Source organism: Chironomus tepperi, unplaced genomic scaffold (assembly GCF_022539635.2).
Source record: "Chironomus tepperi strain 1889 unplaced genomic scaffold, CSIRO-AGI_Ctep_v1 contig_217, whole genome shotgun sequence".
Taxonomy (NCBI): Eukaryota; Metazoa; Arthropoda; class Insecta; order Diptera; family Chironomidae; genus Chironomus; species Chironomus tepperi.
The window spans coordinates 1,413,186-1,430,706 of NW_027226339.1; the positions used below are offsets into that span (position 1 = coordinate 1,413,186).

General features: G+C 33.3%; 2 protein-coding genes across 2 annotated transcripts; one reads left to right on the forward strand and one right to left on the reverse strand.

Moving 5' to 3' along the window:
• Positions 1-14: 14 nt before the first annotated feature.
• On the forward strand, positions 15-1,382 carry LOC139090344 (tubulin glycylase 3B-like). Its single transcript, XM_070640109.1, has one exon. The coding sequence runs from the start codon at positions 15-17 to the stop codon at positions 1,380-1,382; it is 1,368 nt and encodes a 455-aa protein (XP_070496210.1).
• Positions 1,383-2,050: 668 nt separating this feature from the next.
• Positions 2,051-17,514, reverse strand: Apoltp (Apolipoprotein lipid transfer particle). The gene is made up of 18 exons (XM_070639829.1): positions 17,420-17,514; positions 16,095-16,239; positions 15,308-16,023; positions 15,193-15,240; positions 14,980-15,127; positions 13,818-14,813; positions 13,415-13,759; positions 9,153-13,351; positions 7,987-9,086; positions 7,167-7,926; positions 6,901-7,107; positions 5,975-6,844; positions 5,175-5,915; positions 4,828-5,113; positions 3,262-4,765; positions 2,751-3,198; positions 2,282-2,692; positions 2,051-2,229 (listed from the first exon to the last, which is right to left on the reverse strand). Exons 2-18 carry the CDS (start codon positions 16,192-16,194, stop codon positions 2,164-2,166), a joined length of 12,945 nt encoding a protein of 4,314 aa, XP_070495930.1. The 5' UTR covers positions 16,195-16,239; positions 17,420-17,514; the 3' UTR covers positions 2,051-2,163.
• Between the last annotated feature and the right edge of the window lie 7 nt (positions 17,515-17,521).

A 17,521-nucleotide genomic window follows, 5' to 3' on the forward strand; every position in this document is an offset into this window, starting at 1 on the left:
ATCAAGACCTAAACATGAAAATAATCGAGGAAAAAGTCAGAAAAGCAAAAGCTGAAAAGAAAATCTTTATAATTATAGGAAAATATGAAGCCATTCGAAAAGGACTAATTGATCGTGGATGGTTGGAAAAGGTTCTTGAGAATCAGATGATGTACATCCTGCCTTCATCAGAACGACTGTTGATAGCTTCATTCTTGAAGAATTCAGACTACAATTTCATTTGGCAGCCAAAGTTACGTCCAATTAAGACAGATGAAGCTAAGAAGCACATTGTTAATTCAATTATTAGACAAAGGATTTATGACTTTACAACTAAGGATGGACTAAAGAACTGCGTTGATTCATTTCCTTGGAATTGTATTTCAGGTGTTACTGAACTTAATTATTATCCACGGACTCATATCCTAATTGATAAATCCGAAAAAGATGACTTTTTTGAAGACTTCAGGCAAATTGCTTTTATAAGCTTCATCAAGTTCCTTAATTCTTTTGAAAATATCTCCGAACTATTCTCAATCGCCGGAAGTATTCCTCTCGAGTCCATTGACTTTGCAATACAAAAGATTGAACTTTTGTTTAAAATTGAAGAACATGAAGACATCGACATGTCAAGGATATTTGATGCTTGTGCCAAATATCCCAAAGATCAACGGAAAGTCCTCAACCATATCCATCAAATGATCAATGGAAATAGAAAATTTATTCTTGTAGATCAATCAATTATTGAACAGTACACAATTGACATAAAAAGTTGTGCAATCGAGATTGAGCAACGATGGCCACATTTAAAGTATGATGGATATACTAATACCTGGATTTTTAAACCTATTGGCAGTTCTAGTGGGAATGGCATTATTTTAGAGAATAATGTCCATAGAATGCGAGAATTTCTATCCACAAATGCTTACAAGACCTTCCTAATTCAAAAGTATATTGAGAGACCTATGCTGATACACGGCAAGAAATTCGACATTAGAATCTACTTGTTAACAACAATACAGAATGGATCTGTGCATGTCTGGCTATACAAGGATTGTTATGTAAAATTCGCGACAAAAAACTTTAAGCTCAACGATCTTCATAAGTCCATTCATGTCACAAATTATGCTGTACAAAAGCATTATATGAATGATCAAGATGCTGTGCCATATGCAGTCGAAAACATGTGGACATTAAGACAATTGATTGAATATTTTGGAACAATAGAACAGCCAAGACTGTGGGAAGCAAAAATATATCCAGCCATTAAGAAAATCTTATTGGCTGTAATAATTCCGAGCCTGGAAGTTACTAAAATTGAAAACAACAATTTTGAACTGAATGGCGCAGACTTCATGGTAATTTGTATCCAAAATTTGATATTTGTTGCAGGAATTAATTGAAGTTTTTATAGATCACTTGTGATTATGAGCCGACGTTGATTGAAGTCAATGCTGTTCCAGCGTTGTTTTTCTCAAAAACTATAGTAGAAATGATGACGAATAAACTTCTGGATGATATAATTAAAGGTATGACAATAGATATTAGACCAGGAGTGGGCAACCTTTTAACTTTTGTGGTATGCCTTGGTAGTAAGCCTTGAGCGAAACCACACACGGCATACGATTCATAGCATTTCCAAAAATTTACAACACACTAGTGTGCCGCAGCACACAGGTTATCCACCACTGCATAGATATTAAGCATACTCACCTAAATGTGGGTGCTCATGGATATACTCAATCAATACAATTGAGCATGCTCTTTGTTTATTCATGGACATTATTACTGATAAATTTAGACTAAATGCCTCACAAAATGAGCCTAGACACAACATTTAATAACCTATCTAAACTAACTTCTCATCTTCTCTAGTCGTCGTCGACCATGCAAGAGACTCAAGTGCATATACAGGAGATTTTGAACTTATTTACTCTCAGTATATGCCAAGACAAGAAAATTTAACTGACTTAACAATTGTGGGCAGAAAAATCAATCGTAATATAATCAGAAGCGGAACTATAACGAGACAAGGCATAGATGTAAAGACGAATACAAAAACAATCGAAGCTTATAAGAAAATAGCTGATAGATTTGTTTATTTGCAGCAAACTTAAAAACAATTAAGAAAGTAATAATTAAAAAATGTATAAAAAATGCTTAAAATTAATCATGAGCTTTAATTTAACTATTTTCGTCGTCATAGTCACTTTCGTCATCTAGATCTAATCCATCATATCCATTCATGCTCTGAAAAATCAAATTATTAGCTTAAATTTAGCAATATAATTCATCTACTCACTTCAATGTCCTTAAATGGCAAATTTTCACAGCTCACACAAGTCAAATAAGCTGTTCCAGAGTTATGTCCCTCACATTCACAAATATGGCAAGGTTTAACATGGACATTTGCAATTCTCTTAGCAAAGACATTGGCTAATATCTTCAAATCATTCACGTTGGATCTTCCTCCGGTTAAAAATATCGATCCTTCTGTTTCATAAGTAAGTGATTCGCATTCACTTATAGCTTTGGGTATCTTGACAGTCTTCCTTAATGTTTCATTACCAGTAAGCTTCGCTTGATCTTTTCTAAGATACGCTTTTGAATTGTCAATTCCTAAAACCTTCTTTGAATTCAAAGCTTCATTTGACAGAATGTGCAGGATGATGTCATTTTCACGTAGGAGTTGTCCAATCGATTTGAAGTCAAACTGTTGAAAGATATAAATTTTTAAGGACATGACTATAGAAGAAAAGAATCAATTTTACCTTCAATGTATCAATTTCACAATTTCCACACAAAGATAGAACGAAGATTTTCAGTGCGCCTGGTCTGAAGATAAGCTTTGAAGCTTTTGTAATAGCTGTAAGAACGTCCATTGTACTTTGATTGCTAGCTTTAATATGATCAAAATATGAATAAATATCTTGAGCTGTAGTGAAGATTTTTCCATTGGAAGTAACGATTTCCGGATGCATAAATTCGTTTGCTCCACCAAATGACATAAGAGCAAACTGAACATCATCGATTGAATTATGCTTAAATTCAGTTGTCATGGAAGATACCAACGTTTTGAGCATACTCTTCTTGAAGGTGTCTGTGTTGCATTCTTTAGCTTCCGCTAGGAAAACTACATCAGCTGTAGGATTGAATGATTCATCCTTTAGCTTTACAAAGGTTCCTTCACTCACATGAGTATCGTTTGGTAGGTTGCAGCTGAAAAAAATACCAAAATTAATTAAATTTAGATCTTCAAGTTATATAATTAAATGTCCTTACTATATGCAGGCATCAGGAATCCTCAGTGGAATATTCTGAATCGAACAAGCTTCAATATACGAGATTACAGAAGTACAAGCAGCCTTTTCAATGCTTTTAGATGATAGTTGATATCTTGGTAAAGTTCCCAAATTAAGGCACATCTCATAGAATGCAGTTGGTTCAATGACACTAAAGCAACTGGCCACATAAGAAGTCTTACGTTTGAAGAATAAATTACACTTTTCCTTAAGGTCTTCATAAAGGTCACTTGAGTTTCCAGCTTGAGAATTTTCAATGCTTTCACAACCTCTTGTTGTTCTCCAACTTTCAATAAAGTCATTCTGATCATTTGTGATTTCATTGTCTGATTTTGTAAGATCATCGAAATTTTCATTGTTCATGGTTCCCAAAATGCCTCCAATTTTTCCAAAATACCAACCACTCAGTTCTATTAGACATACATCAAACTCCAAGTTGCAAGTGACTGCGAAGCCATTCCTTGATTTTACAGTAACAACATTATGATCTCGAGTTACAAGCATATCTCCGCTTTGTTTTGGCAATATTGTCATCAGTTTGTCTCCAATTTTGATTTCTCCTCCTGGATTTCCAAGTTCTATTTCCACTTTAGAATTTTTGGATTTTATTAAAAGAGATTTGGACATGAACTTTTGATCTTTTTCTGTTATTAACGCTGGTTTGAGGATAATTGAGAATCTTTCATCAACAAAATCGTGTGCTAGTAAATAAGAGCATTGATCATTTAGAGCTTCAGAGTTTGATGCATATTCTCCGAATTCAGAAGCATTGATTTCGATGTTCAATTTGTCATAAGTGAAAATGTGTCTGGATCCAATAAGAAGCGCAAATGATTTGAAAGGTGGAACGAAATTTTGCGGTTCACTCAACATCAGTCCATAAAAGAAGTTGAATGATGAGTTTTTACTTGTGAAGAAGAAATCTTGAGTATCAAGGACGAACTTATATTCAGGAATTTCTTCAAACTGCGGTGTTTCATTGAATGCATGCCATGCTACTGGAAGCTTTTGTTCCCATTCTATAACTCCTGTATGTGGATCAAAAATGAACTTAGTCTTAGCTTCTCTGTAAATATCTTCAGTTTCTAATGCACTTTGGGTTATTCGGTTAAGCTTCTTTTTGAGGATCTCAAATAGAGCACCCAGTCGTTTCTCCAGTTGGAACTCATTTATTAACCATTTTATGTTTGCTTCAATTTCATCGAGATGATCAAAGTATTCCTTAACAAACTCAATTTGTTTGATTTCCTTGTAAGCAACAGAAATGTCCTCTGAGATGATTCTTACTTCTTTTCCAAATGGCATAACGCGAAGGATTTTCTCCTTTAAGAATTTGTACATGATTGTCGAATATTTCCTAAAGTTAGTAAACATATCATTTCTCTGAATATCTTGATACAGCACATCCAAGTCATGTGTGATATTTGAAACTTTCACAAAGTATGGAGATTCCATGAACTCATTTGTACGATTGTACATGAAATCTGTTGAAAAGAGAAGAATCTTAATCAAATCACTTAAATAAAGGAAATTGTGCTGTACATACCGAAAATTTCTGCGCTAACTGACCATAAAGTAGTTTCGACATAATGAATACTTCTCAAGATTTGAGGTTCGATGCTCTCCAATATTCTATTCCAATAATTCGACATTGCTTGCGCCATATTATCCCACATTGCTTCAATCGAATTCATAAATGTTATGTGTAGGTTCTTAACAAATCGATCGTAATTCTCAATGATGTTATTGAGGAATTGAGTAACATAATCTGTGAGATTGCCATGAATGAGTTTGTTGAATGTATCGACTGTATCCTTGTATGATGTCTTCATCTATGGAAGAAAGAAATATTTAATAAGAGAAGCTAAAATTATTTAAAACTTCATCTCATACCAAGTTGATGATCCAAAACACAGACTTCTTTAAAGCATCACTTGATTCGTCCAATGCTTCCCATATTTCCTTAAATATCTTTGGAATGCCTGAAATATGATTGGTTATCGACAACTCATCAAGAACAGCAAACGTGTAGTTCATCAATGACTGAACATAGAAGTCATCATTGGAGTAAGATTCGTTTAAGAAATTCTTGAATTTCAATAAATCCTCATCGATGTCTTTCAAAGCAGCCAAATCTTCACGGAATGGAATCAAGTAATCTTTTGTCTCAGCAAAAACTCCAGTAATTGTGTCCTTAGTTTCAGTGTAGTATGTTTTGACCCAATATTCAATTTCTTCGGCTATCGCAAGATATCGAGAGACTATAAAGTTCTTTGTATTTGTTTTTAGTTCCTTTTTCAGTTTCGGTCTCCACAACAGTTTACTAGTGATCAGTCTTGAATGGTTCATTTGAATGAAGTACGACATATCGTCAATCCTAATGTCATCATAATCTCTCCAAATATTTAATGTTGCACTTCGAGTATCTGGAATTATTCCTCGAATCTGGAACTTTTGTGTTTCATCGGCTGAAAGCTTTACATCACTATTAACAGTCTTCTTCTTCAAATCAATTACGAAATCTCCAGCCATTTCATATTCAGGACTATCTATGTAAATTCCTTCAATAGTATATTTTGGGAAGTTTGGCTTCGCAATTGTGTAGATGTCGATGTCTTTGTTTGGTGTGTGACGCTGTATATAAAATTAATTTATAACATATGTTAAGCTATTAAACCTAAAGCAATACTTACATAAAACTTAATTTCCTTCTGATTAAGATCAAGGAAACTCAAAAGTTCAAGTTCCATATCAGGAAGATATCCACGTTTATAATTTCCAGTAGCTTCCATTTTGTAATAATTCTTCTGAAGTCCTAAAGATCCATCCAAGAATAAATTCAGCTCAGATGCTTCATGATTTCCATTAACATGAACTGTATAGTTTTTATATCCAACTTTCTCACTTAGGTTTTCAACAATCGAAACGAATTTGGCATGATGACTTTCATCTTCAGTATAGTCTACATCAATTTCGATTTTTCCAAGTATTTCCTTATTTCTTAAATAACTTCCTTGAACAGTTACATCTTTCTCGAATTTCGGATGTTTCAGGGCAAAAATGACAAACTGATGATTATCACTTGATGAGTTTGAAAGATCATTCCATTGGAAAGATCCCTCAACGGTCTTAAATTCTGATTCTTCTTCCTCTTCATCTTCATTATTCTCATCACTTGGTTTCTTATCCCATTGCAAGTTTACATTCGTTTTTAAAGAATCAGACTTAGTTTCGTAATTGGCACGAGCAGAAACTTTCCTTCCTGGATATGATATAGCAAAACTGACTTGTTGACCGTCTGAATCACCATCAGTTAAGTTTGATAAATTAAAATCATATTCCAACCAAACATCTTCTGAAAGTTCAATTTTAGATCGTTGTTGCGTGCTAGATGTGAGTGATGTATAGTCGGAAGTCCAAGTTATTGTTCGGTTTGGATGAATAGCGACAAATTTATATTTCTGCTTATTATCTCGTATTTCCACCGTAAACTCACTTGTAATATTAAACCTTGCCACATTGTTCTCTTTACTCAGATCAAAGAACTCGAGTCGTTTCATGCTCTGTAAAAATATTACAATAATCATACAAAATTTCTACGGTAAAATGCTTAACTTACATAATCGAGTTTCTCATTTGGATTTTTGTTCAATTCATGTGTATAGTGAATTCCAAGTGGACGCTTTTCATTTTCTAAGCTTAAATCAATAATTTCCTTATTATGGTTTGCAGAAATTTTTTCCGTTTTGCATGTATAGTGGCTGTTAAGGATATTTCTTGAATTGTAATCCACAGTAGCATCTCCAGTTGTTATTAAAGGTTTTTCCTGTAAAGCGTGAAACATTTAAGAAACAAATTTCGGCAATAAAAAATATTCAACCACACCTCTAATCCATAAATCACTTGAATATTGTGCTTAGATTGAAGCGGAATTTCAGCTTTAATTGTTCCCTTCCACTCCTTATGTTTTCCTGCTTCAAGATAAGTGCTTTTAGAATCAATTAAAGCGTGATTATCAGGCCATGTAGCTTTGATAAATTTCGTTGTCTCGCTATCCTGACTGTCAAAATCGAAATCAAAATTAAACCATGAAACATTAAATATTGGAAGAGATGAGTTGATTGCTCCTTTGGTATTTTGCATATCCGTAAAGAGTACATCAGCTATTGTTACTCGTTTTGATTCAGGGTAATTAATATCAGTGTGTATGACTTTAAATACATCCTGCTTAGCATAATTGGCATTGACTATTAAAGTTTTCTCATTCTTATACGATGGAGTCTCCAGTTCCCATTTATAAAACGTTTTGTCATTCTTCTTCGAAACAGTAAAGTCGCTTCCAATCTGATTACGTTCACTTGAATCACCCCATTCTAAATTTATTTCATTGGTCATGTTCGAATAAGAATCAATATCGCCTTTAAATTTCATTTTAGCATTCAATGCTTGATTTGAATAGGTAATAAACCAGTCAGTATTTGATTTCTCTTTAAGTTGTGGAGGGAAATTATTTCCCTTGTAGCGTGCCTCAATTTTATGATTGCCTTCAATTGGTTTCGGAAGACTCAAGTCATAAATAATTGACATGTCTTGTATATTAGCTGATTGATCTTTAACTAAGTTGTATTTTGCGCCGGTGCTTAGTCTTTATTGGAAACGGAATGTTAATTAATTATAGTTAATATTAAATAATGCATATACTTACTTCCACAAGGAATTGATATCAATGAAAAATGATACATCTGCGGGAGCTTTTTGTGGATTGAGGAATGAAAATTCTGTGTTGAAGTGTTTTCCGGTGTCATTGGACTTAACTAAAAGCTTTAATTCGTAATTCTGCTTCTGTTGTTTATCTAGCCATTTCCATGAATATTCGCTATTTCCAGAATGTTGTGATACTACGTAAAATAACTTTGCATTTCCTTCAGCAGGATTCAAATTCACTACAGATGATACGTTTATTTTATCAACTGAATAATCCTTCCACGGCGATGTCATTTCAAATGATGCTTCATATTGATTTTTAGGGATTGGTGTAAGTGATGTAGACAGTTTCATTTCATTTATGTCTTTATGGGATGAAATAACTTTGATGTTATAAGCCCAATCTAGCAGGTCTTGGACAAAAAGTTCACTTTCAAAGTTCACAAAGTCACTGTCCTTTGACAAATTTGCTTTAATTGATCTCTTAAAATCATCCACTGAAATGATGTAATTGAGCTTCGATTGGACATTGTCATTTGTGAAAGTCAAATCTGCATGATGAGGGAAATTACGCTGCAAAACGACATCACCCTCAAAGTCATAGTTTATAGCATCCTTAAAAAGTTTTCCTTTTGCTTTGTATGCTCCTGGTTGTGAATCTTCAATTAAATTACCAACAAAGCTGATTGTTTTCAATTCCTTAAACGGCGTAAGAGCTTCGCCTTCAAATGAGCTTCCATTCTTGCTTATCAAAAATTTAATCTGATTCATAGTTTTATGTTCACATCCATATTGTATTTGAACATCAAATTTAGGTTTAATACCTTCTGATATGTAGACTGATGTGTTGAATTTTTCAATAGGGTATATATTCGATGTGACTGATAAATAACCGTCAATAACATGATTCGAGTCTAATCGATAGAATAAATCAGTATCGAATTTATTTTCAATTCCATCGTCGATGTATAGGAATCCAACATTAATTTGATTGTCTTTCAAAACAGTTGTTTTTTGTGCATATGAACTCAAAACATAATTATTCAAAATAGGCGAGTTAAGCTTCACATTAAAACCAGAATCAAAGTTTTTATCAGTTTTCTGTAAAAAAGGGGGAAAATAATAATTAATGAAATATTCAGCCTAATTATCAAAACAAAATATTACATCAAAAAATCCTGACATGTCTAATCGAGTATTAAATCCATCAAGTGTAAAGTTTGCTTGTTTCAATCCCTTCTTTGATAGTTCTAACCTTGTATTTACATTAATTTTTGATGTATTCATTAAAGGATATAGAATTATTAATGACACGTCATGTATTCTTGATTGCAAAGACTTTGGTAATGCATAATTCAATTTAAACCCGTAATTCTTCCACTTTGCTTTGTTTTTGATTCCTACATCAAATCTAGCAGTTATTCCACCCTCGCTCGGTACTTTTAGTTTGAAATTTGAATTTACGGATTCATATTGCTGTATAGGAGTATCGATTTTAAGACGGTTCATGAAATCTGTTGTGGATTTTATGACTAGTTTATTTGTAACTGTCACGACTCCTTTTGGAATAAATATTGATGCTTCACTGTGATAAGTATCATCAATTTGTTGAATATCATAACGACCAGTGATTGGACTCCAAACTATGGTACACATCTCAAAGTTTCCTGATAAGCTATAATATTTATCCAAGTCTATATCAATTTTGGTTTCATCATTTTCCTCACTATCAAGCTCATCAGTCGATGTCAAATCTTCTCGTATGTATGATGCTTTTTGTAATCCCAATTGAGTAATTAACTGTTTCTTTGGCTCACCAAAACCTTTAATGCCAAGCTTGTGTTTTCCTAATTTAAATGATGCTTCAACGTCAAAGTTCTGAATATCGTCAGCAATAAACTTCATAACTATTCCATTTGTCTCGAAATTTTGAAGCGGTGTAAATACCTGATATGAATATTCAAAATCACTAACATCCGTGAAATGTGAGACTCTTCTGAAACCCAAAGTTACTTTATTCCAAGCACCTTCTATATGCATGATGTTATCTCTTATTTTTCCAATTGCAAGAATTTTCTCTAATGATGGTTGCGGAGTAGCTGCATAAAATTTCATATCAAAGTTTGTTATTGATACAAAGTCAAACAAAACTTCAATTCCAAGTGATTTATTTGGAGTTTTTAAATCAGCAATGAAATACTTTTTATGCTCAACAATTCCAAATTTACCAAGCAGTGATGGAAACGTTTCAATTGGTGTAGAAACATTGAATGATATCATATTGTCGAAAAACTTTTTCAAATATCCTTCAACTGAGAAAGAATACAACCTTGTATCGATGTCCATGTCAATCACTCCATACAAAGATCTATCTTTTGTTAAGGAGAACTTTGTAACTAAAGCACCAGATGTGTAGTTTGAATATGGACTCATAAAGAGCACAGTACCAGATATGTTTCTGTATGTAAGGTCATAATTCCGTTTCCATGCAGATTTCATTGAGTATGTTTGAAACTCGGAATTATTTTTCAAATTCTTGTGCTTAAGCAGAATAACTGTATCTAAATCATCAGTCGTTTGATTGTATTTCAAATTAGCAATGATTGCGGGAATATCAGCTAATGTACTTTGAACTGAAGCACGAAGTTCACATGAAATTTCCTTATCATTCAGTAGGTAGTCATTGAAAAATTCTAATGCAATATTTTGATTCTCAGCCCAGACAGTTCCAAGATTTGCGGAAAATAAATTGCCTTGTTGGAAGATTGTGCCATTAATATTATTGCTCTTCCAGCCAGGGAATGGTGTGTTTATTTGTACAACAGCCCACAACTTATTATAATCCTTAAAGTCAACTCCGATAGAATAACTTGTGTCAATAATTTCATCTGAGCTCCAAGAAATCTTCATTTTTCCATTGTAAGGTCCTTTATTAGATATGTGAATATCTCCATTAACAGTTCTTTCTGGATAGCTCATAAGAATATTTGCAACATAAACGTCTTCTTCAGGTCTATCAACTTGATAACTGCAAATAAATCTTTGTGTCGGATCTCTGTTTGCATCCCACTTGAACTCAATTCCAGCATTTTTGCTAAATGTCTTTGCCATACCCCACATTTCAATATGAACATCGCGAAGTCTATCCAAATGAATTTCAATTTTAGTTCTGCCGCTATCCTTTGAACTCGAATTTGAGTTTATTGAAAATTTCTTATCGTCCCAATTCAGTTCAGTTTTGAAAATCAATATTAATGGCTCGGGTTCTGTTGATTCCAATAAAAATGAATAATTTGCATCATTATATTCTGTTTTGACGTCAATTTTTAGCTCCCGTGTATCCCTAGAATATCGCAGTAGAATATTAACGTCACTAAATTGATTACTGCTGATGATTGCTTTCACTTTATAAAATTGTTTTACATTAGATGTACGATCCTGATAAGACCCCAGGAATTTTATTGATTCATTGCTAAACCATTTTCCTTGAACATCAATCAAATAATTCTTCTGCATTCTTTCTTGAACCTTAATAGACGATGAGCAGGTACCCAAATCCGGAACAGTAAGCAAGAATGTTGCATCAAATCCAAACAAATTTCCCTTTGGTATAAAAACTGAAACTTTTGTTACAATTTCCTTATTTGTGCTATATCGTACAAGAACCACTGCAGTATGCTCTGTTCCATTTTTGTATAGCTCATCATATTTTACATAGAATTTCAAATCAATATCACTCAAAGGTCGTGTAATTTCAATAGCAAATGTTGTTTCCGACACGAGATCAGTGTTTCTAGCTAATGTAATTTTAGTAGACAGCGTATGAGCGGGATTCACAAAATCAGGTGCATTATTGTAATCAACTCGCAATTCCGCATGACCCATTGAAGAAATAAAGGATGAGTTGGAATAGAAGTTGAAGTTTTTGTAAGCTGAAGATTCAAACTTCAGAGATCCAATGTATTCAGTAAGCCGTTGACTTCTGTTTGCCAGTTCCATCAAAATATCGACAGTCTCTTGTTTCTGACCAGCAAACTTATATTGTAATTCAGTATTCAACCGCATTGAAACATCAGTTACAGTTAATGTTCCACTTGCACCTGACTGGATCTTCTTTGTTTCACAATTCAGCTCAAAATCATATTGACGGACGTCATTTTTGTCTAAAACTTCAATAACTCCTTTCATTCCAGCTAGTTTCTGTCCTTGAATTGTAAGGAGGAACTGTGGAACCAACTTTCGTCTTGATTTCGAGATGATTTCTCGTTCCATGCTCATTGCTAGTGACAGATGCTTCTGACCATTTTGTGAGATTGAGAAATCTAATGAGCTCAACTCAGGAGTGTTTTTGTACAGTCCCAAGAACTTCTGAATGTTCTTGCCATTTACAAGCTTCATTGTAAAGTTAGAATCTGTTGGATTCATCAGTACTACTGCTGACAATTTTCTAGGAATTTTCGAATTTGGTGTTTCAAAAATAATTGATCCTTCCGACTTATCCTTCGATGATTTCCAGTTATAGTCAAATGTAAATATTTTCGCACTTAGATCTGCTTTGTCAAGATGTATGTCAAAGATAATTGGTCCACTTAAGATCAAACTTGGATAATTTTTTGATTGATCACTAACATCCGGCAAACTGTAATCAATACACATTTTTAACCCTACAGTTTCATCAATTGTTGGCCAAGTGCAGGAAGAGTTGACAAATCGATTATTGATGCCATTCAAAAAGCTATCACGTCCTTCAATTTTGCTTATAAGCTCAGTTCTTATGCTGAAAATATCATTACGATCTTGTGGTACTTCAACCTTTAATGATGCGTATGTGTAATCCTTAATTTTCAAATTTGAGTCAAGTGCATAATTAGAATACACATTTGACTTGAATTTAACTTCAGTTGTACTATAGAATAAATCCATTTGCATATTCGCGTTCAGTTCCAACGATAAACTTGGTCTCAATTTTCCAGTGAAATCGAGCATTTTATTTTCCCAAACATTGTCATTATTAATTGAAGCAAAGTATGTTATATCCAATGAGTATGCACCAAAACCATTAAGAACAATCGGAAATCCAGTTGAAGACGGCACAGTGTAGGAAACATCAACAAATATTCCACTGTCAATGAAAACTTCCTTTCTGTTTGAGAAAATGTTCTTAACTCTTTCAATTGGCACCAACTTTTGTATCAAATCACTAAGTTCATCTAATCCTTCAAAGCGATAGAAGTTGATATCGTTGCCAAAAATTTTGTGCTCAAAATATCCTTTTGGCTTGTTAAACTCATAATTTGGCTTGAATGAAAATCCTTCTATTTGATTATCTGTTGATCGTCGTGTTCTTAGAATAGCGCCAATAATGTCTGCAAGGAAATGTGATAGCAGATTAATAAGGAATAAATTGAGTATTGTGATCTAAACATTACCTTCGTCTATGTCAATAAAACTTTTGAATTTATCATAGATAAACTTGAAGTTCTGTACCAACTTCTCGAAATTCAAAGGTGCATCAATTCCGAAAATTGATTCAATATAGTTTTCCAATCCTTGCAGTCTTATGTTGAATTCAAAAGGATTCATCGATCCACCGAAAAGATTAACAGTTCCATTAAATGAAATTGATCTCGGGATATACGATTCAATCCCAAAAATGACATTCGATTCTCCAGTTATGCCAAAATTGTATTCATCGAAGAATAAGCTTTGTTCATAATTCTTTGAGAATTTTCGGAAGTCCATTCGGAATTTGTCATTAATTTGGTCTTCATCGACTGTAAAGAATGAAGATGTTAGTTACTATAGTAATCCATAAAATTGATATCAATTTACCCAACAAAGCTTGCAATTCAATTTTTTGCGGAGATGATGTTTTTGCTACATTCATCAAATGCGACCAGACAAATGAACCCACTTGATTCACTTGCTCCTCATATTTCAAAAATGATTTGACATTTTTAATTGTCAAGTATGATGGGCACTGCATCATTTGTAAATATGAAGCAATACGAACTTCTACTGACTGTGTAAAATTCTTGTAAATATCCTTAAAATAATCCCGAGTTCTTTCGCATTCTGCTTTTCTGAATAATTGAATAGCTTGAAGCTTAACATCGTCGCTATATGACTCATCTATCATGATACCCAGCATTTCCTTTTCCAAGTCATCAGAGAAAATTCCAATATTTCCCAGACCTTTCATGGCAACAATTAATTTCTCATAATTTGCCTTATTTGTGAGATCGCCAGCAATATTATTAAAGACCATCTTTTCAAGGTACTTGATAATGTTTTGTATCACATAATTTCCCAAGCAATCGTGTTGATTTTCACAGTATGTATGCGCTACGGATGATGGTATGAGAATATACATCGGATTCGGTTCCTGCTCATAAAACTGAATCAAGCTGAACATTGTCTCAATGATTTTATCGTCAGGTCTTGGCAAATAAAACATCGATATCATCCAAGATTCTTTTATTTCATTCGTCAGTTCCTTAGATTTAATTGTTCCCGTCAATATATTCTTCATTAATTCCACAGATGCTGAACTTTCAATGTATGGTAAACTTTCAAGGACATGCTTTCGTCCATTCTTGCAAATTCCACCAGCACGAGCTAACAATTGAGTCAATCCCTTTTCGCTGAGTTGCTTGGTAGCAGTCAAAAATTTGACAAATTTATCAGGAAATTCTCTTTGGATGTTTGGAAATCCGAGGGTACACATTTGTCTTAAATATTCTCTTGATAATTTTATATCGTTATGCACGGGTTTGGGTGATACTGAATGGTCATACAGCAATGTTCGTCTTGTCTCGATGTAAACGTCTAATGAAAGGTAAAGCAGTTAGTTAAAGTGCTTGAAAATTAAGATCAATGATGTATTCTGGGTAATACAATGGTTTATGCTAGCTTAAAGTACAAGTAAGCCCTAAATCAACACCTCTCGATTGTACACCTCAAGTATAAAAATAAGGAATTCAATTATTATTACCGTCATTATTAGTTGCATTATGTTCGCCTATTAATTTCATTCTCATATAACTTTTGGAAACAGCACCATTGTACTCATTAGAAAATGGAATCAAAACATGACGTTCGTGACATTCGATATTATTGTAAACATAATTATCAATTGAAAGCTGTAAGCATAGGAAAAATTCTTTCAAAGATTGATCTACATAAACATAATTAATTAAGTACATACTTCACAGAAACTTGATGAATTATAAATGGGCCACCAGGATATTCCACTCTGAAAAGCCAAAGAAAATAATTTTTATGTAAATAATATTTATGAATCCATGTTGAGAATGCGATACCTTTCTAAATTCATAAGGTGTTGTTTGAATAATTGATTTGAATTTGTTACGATTTTGACACGACGAAATATCTTTGGTCTTGTTAATCTTGATGCTTGTGCTCACAGCTCCAACAAATTCGTATTTTACATCACATTTTCCTGATACGTCAATCTCATTTGACTTTTGATCCAAATCAAGTCGATACATAGTATTTTGAAGGGCAGACAATACGCCTCGTTTGAAGTTAGTCACCCACACTGACTCCTCATTATCAGGACATATTTCTTGTATAAGACCATCTTGGAAATCAAATCTAATTGCATATTTTTCAAGATCCTTATTAAAGTCAGATGATCTTGAATGTAGGACATTTTTTGCATCTACTTGACTATTTTCATCTTGTTTAATAGATTCTTCCTGTTCTGGTGAGTTGTCTTCATATTCATAATCTCCAGTCTGATGGACATTATTACTAACGGTTAAATTAAAATATTTCAGTTGTGCTGACGAAACCTTCAATAATCCTTGACATTTTGATGGAAATGAAAGCTCTAAATTTGCACTTATATGTAATTCTGATGCCGGATCATTACTATCAGTTCCGTCAAACATTGTATGAAATGATGATTCATACAAGTATTTGTAAACAGTATTAGGGAGATAATGAAACTTTTCATTTTCATTATCAATGTCGCACGTCGGAATTCCGCAAACTGTTGGATCTTTTAATGGGTCTATGAGGTCAATAAAATGATTTTGTTTTAATCATCAACTGTAGCTAATTAATATATTTTTTTTTACTCACTTATCGCATCAATGCCGATACGGCTCGTAAATATTATCACCAAACAAAACGTGACGAAAAGCATTTTGAGTCTACTTCTCATGACACTTAACATGCTCATTATCGGTATTTTCTTTTATTTTTTTGTATGTTTACTCATGTGAATCTATTTGTCATACGAATAAGAAGATAATAAATAATCAATCTCGTCGCCTATACACATTCTGTTTGTTTATTTTATTTAGCACATTGTTAGTAAAATTGAGTCATTTTCAGTCATTGTCCTTTTGAATATGAACAAAAAGTGTGGATTACGATTTTTCTGTAATGATGATGAATTTTCTAGTGTTGACTTTTGAGATGTGATTTATTGACAGATCGCATCGAATTGAGAGTAATACGTATAACTAATGAGAATATATGAATAAGAAAAATAATTTTCAAAACTAGATTTCGAATAAATTTAGGCTCTCGATTCGATCTTCAATTGTCAAAACATGATACTTTCTGGTCTATTCAATCAATCTTCTATTCATAAAATAATCTCTAGACATAGACACCGGATAATTGTCCCGGATGAAATTTCTATTGTTTTTTCATCGGAATTATCTTGCCCATGGCAATCTTGGAGCATTTTTTAAACACTCTATTATATTTCTGTATTTCATGAATAACAATTCAATTTTAGGACACCTAGCCAAAGGCTATTACAACTTAACTTGGAGACGTTCTGATTTCCCAAAATCTGCACCCTTCATGACCCAGGGTATATCAAATGTACTTAACCGTAATTTGTAAAAGCACTCGAGTTCAACTAGAGTTCCACTGGGATCGAGCCCACTTAAAGCTGAAGACTATTTAAAGATAAAGACCTACAATAATTTGATCTAATATCTGTTACACGATTATTTTGTAGGAAAACTCCGCAATTTTCACCCAAATAGCACAAGTCGCCAATTGATCAAAAATCCTGCTCTAGTCCGGATGTGACTATGGCATGGTGCCAGAATTAAACCTAAACTGGCACCAAGTCAGATTCTAGCCGGCATAGGACCGGATTTTTGATCGATTCTATGACTTCGAGTAAATCATATTAATAATCGTTAGAATCCAATAGTTCATGGAAAAATCAACCCGTGATCAATATCATCACTAATCTCTTCAATAGCCTTTATTTGTTTTCATGATCATCTTCACTTTCAAGTTCTAGAATTTTTTTCTCGTCATCATTACAAATTTCATTTCCACTTAATCGATGAGTTGACTCAATCCTTATCAGTCATCTCATGAATAATTTCATTCATTTCTTATTCTCTCCACCGATCACATGATCTTGTATAACTTACACATAATTTTATGGACTTTTGGTGAACTTTACGATGAAATGCTTTCTAAAAAATTTTCACTGACACTAAAACTTATCACTTTATATAATTTTTCCGAGAAAA

What these genes read in the sequence shown, in the direction of transcription:
- Apoltp (XM_070639829.1), bottom strand. Translation starts at nt 16,194, where the DNA reads ATGAGCATGTTAAGTGTCATGAGAAGTAGACTCAAAATGCTTTTCGTC. An exon ending in AGAAGGAAATTAAGTTTTAT is followed by an intron (nt 5,916 to 5,974) that starts GTAAGTATTGCT and finishes TTTTATATACAG; the next exon opens with CGTCACACACCAAACAAAGA. An exon ending in GTGAAATTGATACATTGAAG is followed by an intron (nt 2,693 to 2,750) that starts GTAAAATTGATT and finishes ATCTTTCAACAG; the next exon opens with TTTGACTTCAAATCGATTGG.
- LOC139090344 (XM_070640109.1), top strand. Translation starts at nt 15, where the DNA reads ATGAAAATAATCGAGGAAAAAGTCAGAAAAGCAAAAGCTGAAAAGAAA.